The sequence below is a fragment of the Lipotes vexillifer genome, unplaced genomic scaffold (assembly GCF_000442215.2).
Source record: "Lipotes vexillifer unplaced genomic scaffold, Lipotes_vexillifer_v1.1 scaffold1587, whole genome shotgun sequence".
Classification (NCBI taxonomy): domain Eukaryota; kingdom Metazoa; phylum Chordata; class Mammalia; order Artiodactyla; family Lipotidae; genus Lipotes; species Lipotes vexillifer.
In genome coordinates, this window is record NW_006790570.1 from 324264 (window position 1) to 343834 (window position 19571).

Sequence of the window (19571 nt, forward strand, 5' to 3'; positions counted from 1 at the left end):
TTCAACTACTCATCTCTTTTGTGTTATAAATCTTCCAGTGAAACCCTATAACCTAGTAAGAACCTGATTGGTAGAGATTAAAATAGGAAGATTATCTTCCCATTGTACAACCCATCCTTAACTGGATTGTTGTTGTTGTTGATTGATTTTGGGCTTTAAATAACTGCTCTATATTGCTTGTCTCCCTTCACACTACCTCAGTATAACGCCTCCATCCTTTTTAAGGCTTTGTCTGTTGAAGGTCAGCATGACAGCCACTGTAGATTTTTGTTTTGTTTTGTTCACAGAACAACTGGCTACCTAAGAGTTGATCAGATTCTGCTTTATGGGTACAGAATGACCCACTGAAAATGCTTTTTTAATAATACTTTTATCATTCCCAAGATGGCATGTCAAAGGCACCTTCTCCAATAGCTCATTTTTAAGTCAATAAAGAGGTCTTTGCCAGAGGTCAGTGCTTTTTAACATGAAATTGGATTTTTTAAATGGTGAGATAACAGAAACTTGTGATAAGCTGCTTGACCTAGTTATTATAAATGGGCTTTTCCGTTACAAGAAAAAAGGTTGGCTTTATTTTGTTTTAAAAAAAACTTTGCAGAAATACAAAGCAAAGATCGAAAGACAGAAGAAAAAGTTGGAATACCGTAAAGAGAATACAGAGGCTTGTCTGAGTACTCCATTCTTACTGAGTGAGATTTCCCTGCAGCCTAAGCTACTCCCTAGTTCCTCAGTGGAAGAGGCACACTTGGTTTATGGAGGGTTCCTCTGAGTTGCTAACACATGGGCAGGTACATAGAAGGAGGAGCTAAGGGAGTGAGAACATGACACCACCACTCGACGCAAGATGAGCTTAGTGCCACAGTCTGTGCTACAGAAAAATCGTAAATAGGTCAGAGTGAGAAAACTGCGTTCAAACCAGAACATCAGCAGCCTCATGGAGGATGAGGGCTGTGAACGGGCAGGAAGGCATTGGCAGGGAGGAAAATGGAGGGTCTCTTGAGGGCAGAGTGGATTCCTAGCGGTACTTGTTTTTCAGTCTCTATTCTCAGAATGCCCTGGTCTCATCTTGATCCTCACCGCCTCTTGGGAAGACCATTTGGAAGAGCAGGGGGAGCTAAGATTGAACAGTGAGGCAGAATCAAATTCAGCAGTGCCTGGAATTTGCAGGGTGAGCAGTTTGGACTCGAAACTTTTTCAGTGGGAGCACCAGTGAAGATTTTGGGGAAAACCTATTAAGTCTTGCTGTAGAAGATAGACAGACAGAGGCAGAATCAGGAAGCACTCAAAGCACTATTTGTTTTAACGTGCTTTTTCATGGTCACTCATCACAACAGCTCTGCAGGTCACTTGCATCATTCTCATCCTGCAGGGGCGCTGCCGCAGAGAGCTGGCAAGCATGCAGGGGCCCCTTCTTCCTCCCCTTCCGTTGCAGTGTTTGACCCTGTTGAGTGCCCCTGCATCCAGGTGCCTTGATCCGGTCCTCCTCTATCAGTCTTCTGCCTCAAGTCTGGGGAGCATTAGCAGGCCAGGAACTTAGATCTGCCATAATAGGAGGTTTACTGGTGTTTGGTTTAGTTTATTTGAAAACGTTCGGGCTTTCCCCTTAATTTAAAAATGATGGAGATTCTCTTTGAAAAGCAAGTCTCTCTGCAAGAAAGGCAAACAGGGGACCTTCTGGATAATGATTTGGTAGACTTGAGTTGATTGTTAAAATTAGCCTGATTACATACAGTCTTTTATTTAACAGCCACACTAAATATGAGTCAATTTCAGTCTGGGAAGTCCAGCACCCCCATTTCCTCGGGCCGCCTGGGTGAAAAGGAAGGCTGCTCTCCCGGTCCCTCTCCAGCCAGATCTGTAAACCTCAGTTCTTTGGAAAGATTTAAAATGTTAAGGGCAAAAGAAGAGCCAGGGCTAGAGAACTGCCAGATGGGTCTCCAAAGACACAGCTTTCATTATGTCATTCTCTTGCTAAGACCCTGCAATGCTGTTTCTCAGGCCTCGGCCTTTTAGTTTCCTCTGGCTAATCCCCCCCAGTAATGGTTTTTCCTTCTCTGGCTTCCTTATCTCATCTCCATTTTGCGTGGCCTGATGTTCCTATTCTGGTGTTAGCTGGTCTGGTCTCTCCTCAGCTGGAATGTCAGCTCCTGGGTTTCAGGAGACCAAGGTTTTCTTCACTCCCTTTTCATCTGTGACAGTCACTGGACAGGTCCTAGGCAAAGGCAGACGCTGAAGGAGATGAACCACAGGCTGCGCCGCTCATACCAGGTGGTGGCCTCAGGGGAAGTTCATAGTACCTATGTTGCCTGCCTTTGGTTCCACCTGGCGAAATAATGCAGACCTGAAGAATATGGATTAAAGATGAAAACGGTAGACAAATAAAACCAACATTAATGATATATATCTTTCATTAAAACATGGTTTATGGTGAAATATAGCCTCATTAAAAAAGCATAAGAAAATATAATGTATAGTTTAAAGATATATGCCTCTTTAAGATAGTCCAATTCAAATGGCTTTATATTTATTAGTGGAAAACACACTGATTATTTCTTACCTAGACCAGATAATAAAATTTCCAGAAGGAGAGCCGAAAAGCACATGTCTTAACTAATGCATGTAGCAGTTTGCTTATGAATAGACTTTTCTTTGACAATAGCACTTAAAGTTCTGATATTAATCCCGAATATATTTGCTGGTCTTTAGAGCATTCTGAATTCCTCCTTCTGTATATTTGTATATACTTTACTCCACTCACCCTGTCTGAATCTTTCCCACGTGTTGCTCTTACTCTGTGCCTGGAGCTGTACTGATGTTTTGCATGTGCTCTCATTTAATTCTCCCAGTAACGCTATGAGATTATATAATAGTGTCGTTCCCGTTTCACAGATCAGGAAACTGGGGTAGCATACTCAGGCCCTCAGAGCAAGTGAGAATTGGAACTCACGTTCTGCATCCCATGCTTGCTTTAAGTCCTACTAGCTCTGCCCCTAACCATGGACCATATGCCCTGCTTCCTCCACCATCCCTGTGGGCTACTGCTGCATCACTTATTACACACCCCCATATCTCCCACATTGCCTGGTCTAGTGACTTGCATATAAGCAGGTGCTGAAAGAATGGGTGATGGGAAAAGGGTTGTTTTCCTTTTTGCTGGGGGGGGCGGGGGAGGGAATTCCTGTGTAATAACTTTGTGCTCCAGGAATGTGAGCTCAGAAGGAATCCTACCTCCAATATTCTTTGAAATGCCAGCTTTATAGTATTCTTGACATCATCTAATTTTCCATTAGAGAACAATCTATGTAAAAGTTAACTTGCATTGCGTATAATGTTTAAATTTATCAGTATTAAAATGATTCAAAATCTATAGCCCTTTTTGACTTACGGTTGTCTTTCATTTCCTCTCAAGATGAGCACCTGCTGTTTGCATTGTTTTGTGCTAAGTAGAGTGAGGGATATAAAAAGGAATGAGGCAAAGTGTCTGCCCTTGGAGCACGTTTAGTTTATTTGGTAAAACAAGAATGTGGACAACTAACACTGGCAAAAAAAAACCCAAACCAAAACAAAAACGAGGTAGGGAGAGTGGTTGAATAGGACTATAAACTTAAGTAACTGGTTGATAACTTTTTATGCGTGATGTTTTGGTAAGTGATAAATCATTTAGTCATGATGTTAAGTTTCAAGTCATTATCATGAAATTAAATCATAATACGTCTCTTTACAGCAAGTTTATTTCTGATCGTGAAAGTAGGAGGAGTCTCACGAACAGCCATTTGGAAAAAAAGAAATGTGATGACTATGTAAGTGTCATTATAATAAAGTTTGCTTATTTTTTTAAATTACATAAATTGTGACAGATGTTTAATTCATCCAGCATAGTACCAAAAACATAGTTATTTATTCACCAGGTTATTTCTCGGAGCCTGTGTATTTTCTCCTGAAACCCATTTAAAAAAAGTAACTAGACCACTGAGAAAGGATTCCTTGAATTTCATTTCCTTGTTGGTTCCTGATAGTGCTTTCTTTAAAGGCTTTGGCGTGATGATCTGTCTTGAGGACTCTTTTGCCTAGTGTGACTGTCTCTGTTCAGATTCCAGGAACAACCTCCTTGGGCATGTCTGTTTTTAACCTAAGCAACGCCATTATGGGCAGTGGGATTTTGGGACTCGCCTTCGCCCTGGCAAATACTGGAATCCTACTTTTTCTGTGAGTGTTGACACTGCCGTACTTTTCATTTAAAAAACTGTATTTTTGGTATGTTTCTGTTCATACACAGAAGACATTGGAAGTATTTCGAAATAGTTCTTATTTCTTTCTATGTTTTACTAACTTGGCTAAGTTACAGTGCATCCTCTTATATTGTTTGTTTGAATGATTTTCCAAGAAGCACCTCATGTTTATAAGAAAGTAAAAGGAGAAAACCTTTTCATTAATCAAAAATACCAAAATAAGCACTTGCAAAAAGGATAAAAGATTTGAAAATAGCACTTTTTGTATTTTTGGACTCTATACTTGTCACTTTAAATCTCAGCTATCAATAAATGGTGAAAATATTGAAGTGTTTAATCCATCCAGTCACCACTTTGGTATTGGATAGCTGTGGAACACGTACTATATCCAAAGGTAACTGCAAATTCGTTTGTAAGAATCTTATATTCAAGAAGCATAGAAGTTTTCTGTGTTTTAAAGATGAGAAATTATTCTGTACTTTCCCCCTGAGATTCAGTGAAAAGAAAATGGGCAATTTTCTTCTGAAATAAGTTCATCTCAAACTGTTGAATGAGATTTTCTGCAAATGTAGAGAGGGCTTAATTTCAGTTGGAATGAGGTGAAGACAGATCATACGATTTTTACCAGGAAAATTCCCACCCAGCCTGATTTCTCAGACCTCAAAGGAGTAACAGTGGTGCTTTCACCCCTGACGACACTCATGCTCTTCATTGGGCTTGCCCAGTAGTCCTCATTGCCAGATCCATCATTTCCTTGGAAGCAGTGACCAAAATGTCTACTAATCCTGCAAATTGTGTTTATTCCTTTAGAAAGACTTAGAAGACTGTGATGGAAGTGCATTGCTACCCATTCCACTACTCAGGCATCAGAAATGCCCATCCAGGCTGCACCATATTGGTCCACAGCACTAGGGATTAATATTCATACTTTTGTGTGTAAACCCACTAGAGGTATCCATCCTAGAATCAGAACAACTCTGTGTAGGACAGTGAATCTAATACATTACCTTCCTCTTGTCAACCTAACCAGTAAACCCAACTGTAGCCTCCTGGCTTTATTGCCCCGGCTGGATCTTTCTAGGTGGTCTTTCTGTTTACGTATATCATGAGCCAAGTGGCAGGTTTTAGGGTAAAATGACAGGAGTTGGATAAAATATTTCTGTGGTGATACTTTTTTTGTATGTGTGAAATTCTGACCCTGTGACGATACCATAGATGGAGTTGGAGTAGCTACACTTGTGAAATTCAGTGCATTGACATGAAACACCTGACTGCTAATCTCAGCTCCTCTTCTGAATGGCTGTATAGTCCAGCAAGTTACTTAGCTATTCTGAGCTTCAATTCCCTACCCTTTGAAACAAGGAAATTGCACTAGAAAAATCTCAGAACCCTGTTAACCTCCAAAACCCTGTGGTCTGTGACAATTTTCAGTCATTCCAAAGCTGGAAATATGTTTGGTTTGGACATGTGTTTTACACTGATTGCTTTCTTTTTGATTATTGTAATATATCAAGTAGTTATATGTTAACATAGGATAAAGAGTCATTTCTTTGGTGATGATAACAAGAACAACTCTTGTGGCTCTTACTCTGTGCCAGAAACTGCTCAGAGTGTTTTTGTTTTGTTTTGTTTTGTTTTGTTTTTTTGCGGTACGCGGGCCTCTCACTGTTGTGGCCTCTCCCGTTGCGGAGCACAGGCTCCGGACGCGCAGGCTCAGCTGCCATGGCTCATGGGCCCAGCCGCTCCGTGGCATGTGGGATCTTCCCGGACCGGGGCACGAACCCGCGTCCCCTGCATCGGCAGGCGGACTCTCAACCACTGCGCCACCAGGGAAGCCCTCCTCATCTTTTATATGTAGCCAGGGCTTTTGTTTTTATTTTGTCTTTTCTGGACACTTGCCAAATATCTTTGTTGCCAGTGTTTCACAATGCTGTGTCTTGCTGTGTGCCTTTTTTCCTCCATTGTGTCAGGCAGCTGGTACATCTTTTCTTTTAGAAATTCATGGTCTTCAGTTCTGGGACATTTTCTTACATTGTTGTGTTGATGAATTCCTTCCTTCTCTTTCTCTTTTCTCTCTTTCTGGAACTGTTACCAAGATTTTGGACCTTCTGGACTAGCCCTCTAACTTTTTATTCTTTTCTTTGTTTTCATTTCTAAAGTTTTTCACTGTACTCTCTGGAATATGCCACCAATTTTTTTCCAACTCTTTACTGAATGTTTTATTTCTCTTATTATTTTTTTATTTACAGGGGCTTTTAAACTTTCTTTGAATGTTCCCTTTTTATATTATTTTGTTTCTGTTTTACAATTTCATTGTTTTCTCTGAGAATTCTAGTAATGGTTTTTCTCTGTTATGGAAAATTTCAGGCATCAAGTAGAGTCTAAAATATCCCTGTATTCCCTTCATCTCATGACCATGCTTGTTTAGTCAGCCCCTCACCCAGATTGTCTTGAAGCAAATCCCAGCCATCACATCGTTTCATCCATAAATATTTCAGTGTGCTTCTCTAATATATAAGGACTGTAAAAACATAACCATGATATGACATACCCAGAAAATTAGCCACGGTTCCTTATATCATCAAATACCCGAACAATATTTAAATTGCTCTGCTTATCTTATTTTTAAAAAGCAATTGGATTGTTTAAATCAGTACTCAAATAAGGTCCATATACTACAATTGGTTGTTTTGTGGTTTAAGTCTCTTTCACTCTATAGGTTCCCCCATTTTCTTCTGTTCTTTTCTGTGCAGTTTATTTGTTGAAGAAACTAGACCATTTGTCGTACAGTGTTTCCCATAATCTGAGTTCTGCTGATTGTATCCCTGTGATGCAAGTTGATTTTTCTGTTTGTTTTGGACTCTTTCATTTTAGAATCTTTCCTTAGATGTCAGGTTGTCCTTCTCTGTCTGCTGTATTCAGGAATTGCAGGGGGTGGACTGGAACAAGGCTAGTTGGAGCCTAGTACACATGAGTGGGGTTTGTTGGAAATAGGTTCACTAGAGGTGCTGTCAGTAGCCCTTTCCTTGGGGAACCAGCCGTGTCAGTTTCTTCTTGGCTGTTCAGATCACCCAGGGAAGATCTTCCAGTCACCTGCCTGTAGGGTCTGGGCACTGCTGCCGTCTTTATGGGAACCAAGTTGGGGGAAAGGGCTTGGGTGAATATCTCTGTGCATTTGTCCACCCAATCCTAGTTTTCATTACAGAACCCCTCCCTCACAAGTTGTGCTGAGTCCCTCACTCGGAGACTTACATTTTATACTTTTCAGAGAATATATTTTCTGTATATTTATGTATCTTTTGCCAAGATGGGAGAGGAGCAGTCACCCTGCTTTACAGAGTAGGTGCCTGGTCTGGGGAATCTAGCTGTTCCTTGAAAGAAGTTCAACAGATCCTCTTTATTTTAGTTTATCCTGTCCATTGTTCCCTACTTCCAGTAATGCCACCAGGGCCTTTTGGGAATTCTGTGGTGTAAATTGGATTGGTCTTGGCTTTCTCCACTGCCAGTTTAAGATTCAGCTCTGTCCACTTTCCAGCTTCTGAATTTTTGTTACTGTTGTCTCTTCTCTCCTGTTCTTACTATCCTAGCAGTTTTATGCCTTAAGAAATCGCTTTACTGGATTATTGGGGCCAGGGGAGCAGGAGTAAATTCTTGTTTTCAACCTACCATTCCTGGAATTTGGTTGATTTTTTAGTTATACTGGTTCAGGGATAAGTGATCTCTTATCTCATGACTCTTCAGTTTCTGATTAAGACAAAGAATTGGGTAAAGGTGACTTTTAGAGTTGCCAGAAGATTTCCTCTGGGTAAAACTCTCATAGGTTGTTTGGTTCTTTGCAAGACGCATGAATAGCAAAGCACAACATGCAGAACCTTCAGGTGAAAGCTCATGAAGGTAGTTGTATAGAGACCCAAACTTACAAGTTTTTCACAGAATGCAGAGCTCTCCTACCTCAGAATAAGGGCTCACTCTGTGTTATAAAACCAGCTGTTCCCACAACTGCTCAAGCCAAGAAGCGGTTGGCAGGAAGAATATAATTCATCTGGTCCAGGGCCCCGTTCCAGACTCATATTGGCCAAGGCAGAGAAAGAGCCCAAGGCTGTCCAGGCTTCTTTAGAAAAGCAGCTGGGAAGGCTCCTCTGTGTCTCACTGAGGCTGGGTGCTGGGCTCTTCATTGGAGTCATCTGGAAACTTGCTGTGGTGATTTCTTTTTGCTGGATGAGTTTGGGGCTCATTTTTTGGACCTGACTATAATGGCTGTCATTCCTGTTTAACACACGTCTGATTCAGTTCGATTCAGTGAATTCAGCCCTGAGAATGCTGTGAGGTTTTGTGTTATCCTAAATCCTGAGGCCTTATAATTGCATCTGAGGAACCGGAAGTATGCTAGTGGTCAATCTCAGCGTACAATTGTTCTGAAGGTATATGTTCTCTGTTGGAAGTAAAATGGGGCTGTTCCCTGAGGCAGCAGTTTGGGGATGTGCTGAGGCACGGGTAAGGGTAAAATGCACCTATTGAATTGAGTTTTCCTGAGTGGAATCCGAGGGAAAGGCAAAGGGTGCTGAAGAAAATCTCTTTCCCCTGCATCCTCCTCTTCTATTGCTACTCTTTTTCCACAGCTTCCCCATAACTCCATCATAGCCAAAGTAGGAATTAAAAGTAAATATTGGGCTTCCCTGGTGGCGCAGTGGTTGAGAGGCCGCCTGCCGATGCAGGAGATGCGGGTTCGTGCCCCGGTCTGGGAGGATCCCACGTGCCGCGGAGCGGCTGGGCCCGTGAGCCATGGCCGCTGAGCCTGCGCGTCCGGAGCTTGTGCTCCGCAATAGGAGAGGCCACAGCAGTGAGAGGCCCGCGTACCGCAAAAAAAAAAAAAAAAAAAAGTAAATATTAGCACAGAAGAATGATGGCTTTTGTTTTGTTTAGTTCACATTACCATCTCCCCAAATAGGAAAGTTACATTTTCTAAAGATTTCTATTAAATGCATACATTGCATAGAGAATTAATCTCTGAAGAGCATGTGATCTCCTCACTGTGCTAGGTAAATGAGAGGTTTATTACACTGTATGGAATCTGATAAAGTAATAAATGCTTTAAAATTTCCCATAACTTCTTAGCATGTATCATTATTATTTATTATTATTTTAATCATGTAACCTTTAAGTTTAAAACCATGAAAAATGAGAATGTAATTCATGACATTGCTGGGAGCTCAAAGAGATGTCATAGTTTATCATAAACACTGAGTTTGTAAACAGTCTGTTTGAAATGATAATTGTGAAACAACGTTACAATCTGAATGAAACAATAGTTTAAATTTTATTTTGGTTGATTATAATTCCTGCCTTTTTTTGGTGTCTTCCATTTTCTTTCTCACTGGGGTAGTGGTTGTGAGAATAAAAAAGATAATGTATCTAAAAGCACACTTTGAAAAGGGGCACACAAGAAGACATTTATTAGTTAGTACAACCCTATAGGGCTGCTATAAGAAACTAATGCGTGAGCGTGTGTGTGTGTGTGTGTGTGTGTGTGAGAGAGAGAGAGAGAGAGAGAGAGAGAGATCGAGATGGAGAGAGAGAGAGAGAGAGACGGAGATGGAGAGAGTACCTGCAGTGCCTGGTACATAGTAACACTATGTACTAAGTGTTTGTTAAAATATTAATCAGGTAGTTACCAAATAATAGTTAACATTTATTGAACGGTAACTATATATACCATGTTATCTCATCTAATCCCCACCAACAACACTGTGAAGTAAATGTTAGCCCCATTTTACAGATGAAGTAACTGAGGCTTAATAACAACTTAGAAAATAGGGCAGCCAGGGTTCCATGTTCCATCCAGGATTTCTTGAGTCTAGAACCTGAGCGATCTAAGACACTATACTGCCTTTTAGTGATGCCTTCAGAAGCCAAACTTACATTATTAATGTACTTCTTGAGACAAATTTTATTCTTATCAGTGGATACTTGCAAGTTAATCCTTTAGCTCTTTAAAATCACCTTGTAAAATCAGTGTTCCTGAACTATTTTACTACTGTTCCACCAAGAACTGTCACCTTTATTGTAATGAAAATAGTTCAGCAATACCAAGGGTACGAAATCGTGTATCAGGGGGTGGTCAAGTTCCTGGTCGCAGCAAGTACGATACATGCCTCAAGTATGTTGTAAAACCAGTAAACTTTTTGAACTGCTTCATATTTGTCATATCTGTGCCTGACTTCGCCTCATGTGCTATTTAAGATTTCCCACTGCCCTTGAACTTAATTCCTTCCAGGGCTTTAACTAAACTTTTTGTAATTAAGAATTGAAAACCAAGAAATAGCAAAGTCAAATAACACCAAGTTCGTTATTAGGGAATTGGTTAAATAACCATAGTAGTTCCATAAAATGGAATATTAGACTACTATTTAAAGGAGTAAGATAGACTTACATGTACTGGTATTGAAAAATTAAAAACAAACTGAATATTGGGTGGAAGTGAGGATGGGGGTAGATTGTGTAATATGTGCATATATTACACAGACTGGGAGGGTAAACAAGAAAACTGTTGACAGTGGCTGCTTCTGGAGGGTGACACGGGGTCTGGGGGTGGAGTGGGAGTGGAAAGTTTATACTCTTTAAAGTATCTTTTTACCATGTGCTTTAGGGGAAGAAACTAGTTGAGAAAACTGTTTTTTAGAGAACTTCAAATCACTGCGATAAGATTTTTCCTCTTTCTCTTTCCTGCAAAAAACTTGAGAAAAAAATATTTTCAGTGTCGCTATTTAGACCACAAGAGCTAAAGTGAGCGATCAGTACAGTGCCACCTGCTCCAGACTGCATTTTCACCACACTTCCCTGCAGACTGCCTTTGCATCAGCTACACCAGCCTCCCTCTCTTCTGTAGGGGCCGCCGGCACCGTGCCCATCACCTCGGCCTTTCTGCCACCCGCCTCCCATGCCGTCCCTGTGCTTCTGAATCCTGACGGTCCCGTAAGACCCAGGTCCGATGCCATCTCCAAAAGTGCTTCTCTGATCCTCCCAGGTGGAAGGAAAGGTCTCCCTTCCTTCTCTTTTTGGTGTAGCCTTTATCTTTCTAATAGCAGGTATTAGTTCCATTATTTAGGCGTATATATTTTGTTCCCTATTGAACACTGAGCCCTACAAGGGCAGGATTAATGTCTTCCTTGTCTCTCTCCCCACGACAGTATCTAGAATAGTGGTTGCCTATAGCTGATTCTCAATAAAGTTTCCCTGAAATGAAAGAATATGTAAAAATTAGCACAGTCTTACATAGTCTTACAAGGTTTTAGGGCAAACAATGGCTCTCATAATTTTGCAGACTTATCAGAGGGAAAACATCAACTCTGAGGTTTAGTTCACCTTCAGATTTAAAGTAGGTTCTGGAGATGTAATGAAAATTACAGAAGTTTAGGAAGGGACTCACCACCCATTGGTTACTTTCCTGGGAATGCCTCCTTCATCTGAAAATTCAAAATAGTTAGAGACTGTTAAGGAATACTGTACGAGGTTAGCACTGCATTGCTAAAAGGGCGTCTGTTGCTAAATTGCTGTTTGCAAAAAGGACAGTAATTGTCATTGTCAGTTTACAGTAATTACCTTCACTTTGTGGTGGATAGTTTGTTCCAGTTGTAGGTGAATTCTTCTCTCCCTCAGTATTTACCTTTGTGGACCATTATCACTTATCATTATCCTGCCACCAAAAAGATGCAACATTGTATTGTCTGTAATCACAGTGTTTACAAACAAATCAGTAAATAGCCATGCCGGTAAAGATAAATCTATAAAATGAGGACTCTATAAACAAAGATCAGACTACCAGGTGCCTCCTCTCTTTAAATTCGGTGTTTTACAATTCAGCCTGCGTAAGGGGTAGGCAGAAATGGGATTAGAACAACAGACGCATCAACACATTGCCCTGAGTCCTGTTCAGATATTATAGTTATTTGATCGTGACTATCGTGTCACAAAAATGGGCTTCTTGTTCTTTCAAGAGGTTTGCAGTCTCAGATAACTGCCTCAGCATAGCTCTCTGGAGTGTCTAAACCATTTTCAGCAAATTCTGCCAAATTGGAGTGAGATCACAGTGTACCTTTGCAAATACTCTTAATGTACTTGAACTGTCATTGCTCTGTTACTTTCCATATATTCCCGAAAGTCTGAATCACACCCACCAAGGTGATAATTTTGCTTTTAGCAGTAACAAAGATGGTTTGTGTGATATCTATCAAGTCATTCCTGGTAAATGTTAAGCTGTCTTCTCTGTGGGCTCCTAAGCAGGCAATTCTTTGCCTCCTAAGGAAAGACCAAATTGGATTTTGTGATATCGAAACAGGGCGATGAAGAGGAAGTCAATAGGAAACGCTGCTCTTCTGATGATCCGAGGAGGTCCCTGGGTAGAGGCACACTCATCTTACGTCTTACGTCAGTCACTTACTTGTTTTCAAAATTCTTTGAGTTATAGTCTCCGTTCCTTAGAAATGATTTGAAGAGAAAATTGTTGTCCTTCAGCTGGCAGCAAAAATCATTGGCATCAGAGTCTCTTGTTTGGGAATAATAATACTGGAGGGGGAGCAATGGCACATTCAGGCTTGCCAGCATTAGAAATACATGTAGAAAGGACAGCGGCAGTGCCATTGAACTCTATTGAAATTCACTGGATGAAGAACTTTTCAGAAATGGGCAAATAGGAAAGGGGGAAGGGGTGTTGTGCTAAAACTGAGTGCCTATTTTGTAAACAGAGTTGGCAAGTGTAGGCGATGGGTCCCACCCACTGTTTTTAAAAGTTGAGCAGTTATGCTTAGTTGATGAGTCATCTGATATGTGTCTGATAAGGGGGGTTCCAAGAAATCGATTCTCTTGGCCCCAGAGACGTAGGAGTGTGGGGTGTGTGTGTGTGTGTGTGTGTGTGTGTGTGTGTGTGCGTGTGTGTGCGCGCGAATGTGCGAGAGCATGTACACTGAGCTCACTCAGTCCTGCCTGTGCTGTGTTGCATCGGGTGCCCCGGTACTACTCCAGGACAGCAGTGTGGCCCCCATTTTGGAGCCCCGTGTTTTTCTTAGTCTGCAAGAGGCAACTTAACTAAACTGTCTAAGGTTTTAACAGTACTGTTCACGGCCGTGATGTGTAGAATGCCTTTAACATTTACTCTTCTGTGTTACAGTAGGACAGATGTGTATCTGCACAGTAGATCCAAATAGTCCAGAAATTTGGATTTTCCAGAGTAGCTTGAACTTTTCTTACTCATAGAGTGGCAGTTGGTTTAGTAGATTAGAAAACTGCCCTGATGTGGGCCAGTTAGTTTTGCTTTGTTCTATGGCCACACGCTTCACCTTTCATCAGGCACATGGTATTAATGACCTACATCTGTATCAGGGTCGGCACACTATAGCCCAAAAACCAAAGCCACCTGCAGCCTCTATTTGTATGGCTTTTACTTTTTTTAAGGGTTTAAAAAAAGAAGGTAGTTATAAAGTATACATTGTTTCATGGAATCTTTATAACAACCCTATTTATCATCCCCATTTTACAGATAAAGAAGCTAAGATTCACAGAGGCTGAGTAACTTGCCCAGGACGACACCAGTTGGGGGTGGGATGGGGGAAGGGAGGACAACGAAGGTGTATTCCTCTTAACTCTCCCATCTCTCCTTAAATGTGCGTTGTTACCATGGAAACAGAGTTGGAAAGTGTGAATGGAGCCCGTAATCCATCATTCCTACTGGAATGGAAGTCCAAAACGCCCACCAAGTACAGCATGTTCCTTTACCTAATGGTTATATGGAATTCTTGTCACTCACGAGTCACATCTTTAGAGTGTGATAAAGGGGGCATCGTTTTGAAAGGTAAGGATCTAGGTTTGAGGAGAAGAGAAACCAGTGATCCTTGTGTTATAAATGGAGTGCCCACAAAACCGATAGCCTTCTGCCAAGGACTGTAGGTAAAAACAGGAAGTGGTGGTGGCATCTGGCTTTCTTTCTTGCTGGTATAACTTCCTCATTTAAACTCAGCCCTCCTCCTAACTTCCTTAACTTCTCAAAGCATCAACTAAACTGATAAATTCCATTTCTCTCCGCAAATCTCTTTTAAACACTTCTTTCTCTTTAGGATTGTATTAGAAATTATTTGGTTTGGTCACCAGCGATGCGTATTCCTTTCCTCAGACAAAACAAAATATCTAATCAATAGTGAGGCTAGTTTAAGAGAAACTTCGCAGCACAGAAGTTCGATTTGCCTACACGGAAAGAAATGGAATTGTACAAATAATTGATCCTCACCTGCTCCCTGCCCAGCCTTTAAAAACCATCCCTTTCATTCTCTAGTTCAATTTGTAAATATTACAAATAGTCACATGCTACTGGATCCTAGTGTGCTGGTCCTCTGACCCTCAGAATGTTGAAATTTAATTAGGGTGTAGTGACTAAGAAGTCCACTTTGGGTCTGAATAATTAGATGTTTCTGCTCCTTTCCGTAAGCATTTCTTGAGCCCCTTAAGTGAAATAGGGGCTATATTAATGAGCTTGGGGCTTAAACAAATGCACACACCCCAAAAAGGGTTTGGAATAATAATACTTTTCATTTGAAAGGTTCCTTTATTTTTCATTTTAATAGTGTTATTGTAAAAGTAAGATAATCATTAAAGACCGTTTTGAAAATGCATAAAATAAAGTATAAAGAAATCACCCAAAGTCTTACTGTTAAAACAGCTCTGTTAACATTTTGATATATTTTACTCTAAATTTTTTGTCTTCTGCTTGGGTCTTGCTTTTTACACTGGCGTCCTTCCGTGGACATTTGACTTTGGCAGACAATAGAGCATGGTGGGTGAGGACTCGAGTCAGACTACCAGGGTTTGAGGGCTCTGATGCTCACTTTGTGACCTTGGATGAAATACTCAACCTCTCTGAACTTCAGTTTCCTTATCTGTAAGGTAGATAATAATAGTACTACTCATAAGTAAAATATTGTAAAAAGTGCTTAGTGTGGGCCCACCATAGTGAATATGCTTAAATTCAGTGTTAGTGGTGATCAATAAAGTGTTTTATTAATTATACTGAATTCTCACTGAAGTAAATGAAAGCTCTAGGAGTACATTTGTATGTAAAATATAATTTTGAATTTGTCAAAATATTTATAACTTCCCCAGGAATTAGAGTCTCAGAACAGCTTGTCCCCCTCTCCTAACTTTCAGGCGTGTCTTCTTCCATCTAAGCTCTTGTTAAATAAACTTTCTCTGGGTGCCCTTTCCTCTCCACGTAAGCCTCTCCCACTGGCACCCCACAGGAACAAGGCTGCACCATCTACCTGCACGTACCCTCCAAACACCCAGCTTCTGACTGCAGCCTCCTCTGCTTCCCTCCAAGGGCTCCCCCTTGGATACTCCCACTGTGCCTGGCCTTAAATGTCATTGAGGACCTCTGTGCTTCCTTCCCTGTCCAGCTTAGATGCCACGGGCCTTCACTTAAACCCCTTCAGGTCTTCCCCACACCTGAAATTCCCTTCCTCCACTGGTGCTCTGTCACACTAGCCCGGAAAAGCCCTGAATCTGAGCTCTCTCATCATACAGATGGGTGACACTTTAACTTCATCCTCGGTGAGCTCTCCAGCCCTTCCCTCATCCCCCACTGGCACTCTCTTCAGCAGTGTTTTTAGATCTTTATTCACTTCATAGAGATATTTCTCATAGGAAGAATAGGGGTGGAATGGAAGAGCAGCAGCGTGAGTGGAGATCAGAGGTGAATGAGAAAGTGGGGAGGAAAGTGCAGGAGGGCAGAGACAGCCTGGAAGTGTGGAAGAAAGGAAGGAGGTAGAAGAGAGCTTGGGAGAGGCCCGCACCCCAGGGAAGGACTGGAGAAAGATGATTGGCCAGAAAACAGAATGTTTCCTACCATTTGTCCAATTCCCTTGTCCTGGGGTTTTACATTTTCTTGAAGATGTTGAGCATCTATGTCTGTGAGTTTAGGAGTGAGGGGCTGTGGTTTGCTGGGAGATGATGTTAGATAAAAGCAGGACGAGCAACAAAGACCACTTTTCGTCCAGCAAGGTAGTTTTTAATGTGGGCTCTTCTAATCATGAGGATAGTAAAAGTTTTATATTTTTTAATCAAATAATTCATTTATTCATCAGATATTTATTGGTACATTTTATGTGCCAGACACTCTCCCAGGCACTGAGGATATCAAAGAATATAGAAACAAAGGTACTTGCATGATTAAATAACATTAGAACGTTAGGATACTTTTCAATTCAAGAAGGATTTTGTGGGCACCAAGGGGCGGAGCATGGGTGCTCCGGCCCTGCCTCGGGTGCCAGCACGCATCTGCAGAGCCCTATGGCTCAGAGACACCCGTGAGCACAGGCTGAGCACGGTGGGAGCCACGGCCACGTGAAGCCTCAGCGTAGAGATGCTGCTGAGACCAGCCTTTCCTAAATGACTTGGTCTGTCTTGGCCTCAGAGAAAAACACCAGCTTGTCAGTCGGTTCTTGGGCAGGGGATCTCCAGAACTCAAAGGAAGCTTGTGTAATTTTCTGGTGAGAAAAAGAAGAGGAACTACAGTAACAATTCATGTAGTAATTGCTTACTTGGATGGAGTGCCTCCCATGTGATAAGAAAGAATTGCTCACCCCTCCTTTCTAGCTCTTTCTTCTTTGATCTTTATTTATTTATTTATTTATTTATTTATTTATTTATTTATGGCCGAGTTGGGTCTTTGTTGCTGCGCGCGGGCTTTCTCTAGTTGCGGTGAGCACGGGCTACTCTTCGTTGCGGTGCGCAGGCTTCTCATTGCGGTGGCTTCTCTTGAATTGGAACACCGGCTCTAGGTGCGCGGGCTTCAGTAGTTGTGGCATGTGGGCTCAGTAGTTGTGGCTCGCAGGCTTTAGAGTGCAGGCTCAGTAGTTGTGGCGCACGGGCTTCGTTGCTCCGCGGCATGTGGGATCTTCCCAGACCAGGGCTCAAACCCGTGCCCCCTGCATTGGCAGGCGGATTCTTAACCACTGCACCACCAGGGAAGCCCTCCTCTTTGATCTTGACCCTCTCCCAGTTTCTGCCTTCTCAGATGAACAGCTCCTACTAGCTTGGAATGTTATTAATGAATTCTTCCCCTTGGACCTTCTCCCAGGAGGATGCAGTGGCCCTGTGTTCCTAGAGGAGCACCACTCACCAGCGTAGACCCGACTCACCCCTGCTGTGGGCTCCGGGGCCACTGGAGCTCTGCTGAGATTCCTGTGCTCACCCTTGGTTACCGATGTTTCATTTTCTTCTCAAAGCAGAACTAAAAAGAAACAAGAAATTAACAGAAGCCTGGCTTTTTCCTAAGAACCTGCAGAAAGAGCTGTGCCCTAAGGTTGGGAGTGCAGGTGGAGGACAGATCAGCTAAAAGTAGGCCCCAGATCCACTTTGCTAGGTCCAGCTCAGCTCCTTGTTTGGGCTGAACTGACCACAAAAAGGAAGATTATAGCTGTGCTCTTAGGATTTGGGATGGAGGGCCTGGCCTAGGGATTCACAGGGTTTCAGCCTATCTCAACCAGGTGTCAGGGTCTCCCAAACGATCTCAGGCCTTGCCCCTGTGGCTCCACTCACGGCAGGCACCCTGTCAACCAAGACCATTTATTTGGAAAACCCAGCCCCTCCCAGTTAGACGTTGACCCCATTGCTCCTTGATGAGTTGTATTGTTGATTTTTAGTTCCGAGGTACAGAATTAGTTGGTAATTAAACTGTTACTTGATGTCACCAGCCTGAAGTGCAATCAGCTGGTAAGAAATAAAACAAGCATCTCTGGACATTATTAAAAAAAAAACAACTTACATACTTTCAACCACGTTTAGAAGAGGAAGGATTATATAGTGTGGTGAGCCTCGGGTCCCTTTTGGAAGGAAGGACATGGCAGTGTGGGGAAGAGCGCGGAGTTGAAAATACTTTAAAAATATATATCCGGGCTTCCCTGGTGGCGCAGTGCTTGAGAGTCCGCCTGCCGATGCAGGAGACGCGGGTTCGTGCCCCGTTTCGGGAAGATCCCACATGCCGCGGAGCGGCTGGGGCGGTGAGCACGGGCTACTCTTCGTTGCGGTGCGCAGGCTTCTCATTGCGGTGGCTTCTCTTGAATTGGAACACCGGCTCTAGGTGCGCGGGCTTCAGTAGTTGTGGCATGTGGGCTCAGTAGTTGTGGCTCGCAGGCTTTAGAGTGCAGGCTCAGTAGTTGTGGCGCACGGGCTTCGTTGCTCCGCGGCATGTGGGATCTTCCCAGACCAGGGCTCAAACCCGTGCCCCCTGCATTGGCAGGCGGATTCTTAACCACTGCACCACCAGGGAAGCCCTCCTCTTTGATCTTGACCCTCTCCCAGTTTCTGCCTTCTCAGATGAACAGCTCCTACTAGCTTGGAATGTTATTAATGAATTCTTCCCCTTGGACCTTCTCCCAGGAGGATGCAGTGGCCCTGTGTTCCTAGAGGAGCACCACTCACCAGCGTAGACCCGACTCACCCCTGCTGTGGGCTCCGGGGCCACTGGAGCTCTGCTGAGATTCCTGTGCTCACCCTTGGTTACCGATGTTTCATTTTCTTCTCAAAGCAGAACTAAAAAGAAACAAGAAATTAACAGAAGCCTGGCTTTTTCCTAAGAACCTGCAGAAAGAGCTGTGCCCTAAGGTTGGGAGTGCAGGTGGAGGACAGATCAGCTAAAAGTAGGCCCCAGATCCACTTTGCTAGGTCCAGCTCAGCTCCTTGTTTGGGCTGAACTGACCACAAAAAGGAAGATTATAGCTGTGCTCTTAGGATTTGGGATGGAGGGCCTGGCCTAGGGATTCACAGGGTTTCAGCCTATCTCAACCAGGTGTCAGGGTCTCCCAAACGATCTCAGGCCTTGCCCCTGTGGCTCCACTCACGGCAGGCACCCTGTCAACCAAGACCATTTATTTGGAAAACCCAGCCCCTCCCAGTTAGACGTTGACCCCATTGCTCCTTGATGAGTTGTATTGTTGATTTTTAGTTCCGAGGTACAGAATTAGTTGGTAATTAAACTGTTACTTGATGTCACCAGCCTGAAGTGCAATCAGCTGGTAAGAAATAAAACAAGCATCTCTGGACATTATTAAAAAAAAAACAACTTACATACTTTCAACCACGTTTAGAAGAGGAAGGATTATATAGTGTGGTGAGCCTCGGGTCCCTTTTGGAAGGAAGGACATGGCAGTGTGGGGAAGAGCGCGGAGTTGAAAATACTTTAAAAATATATATCCGGGCTTCCCTGGTGGCGCAGTGCTTGAGAGTCCGCCTGCCGATGCAGGAGACGCGGGTTCGTGCCCCGTTTCGGGAAGATCCCACATGCCGCGGAGCGGCTGGGGC

General features: G+C 42.8%; 1 protein-coding gene across 1 annotated transcript in view; it reads left to right on the forward strand.

Annotated features, from left to right (window-relative positions):
- Positions 1-19571, forward strand: part of SLC38A1 (solute carrier family 38 member 1) — a 72058-nt gene that overhangs the window by 29329 nt on the left and 23158 nt on the right. The window contains exons 4-5 of the mRNA XM_007463829.1: positions 3725-3800; positions 4091-4206. Coding sequence (XP_007463891.1) covers positions 3725-3800; positions 4091-4206 — 192 coding nt within the window. The remainder of the gene's footprint in view (positions 1-3724; positions 3801-4090; positions 4207-19571) is intronic.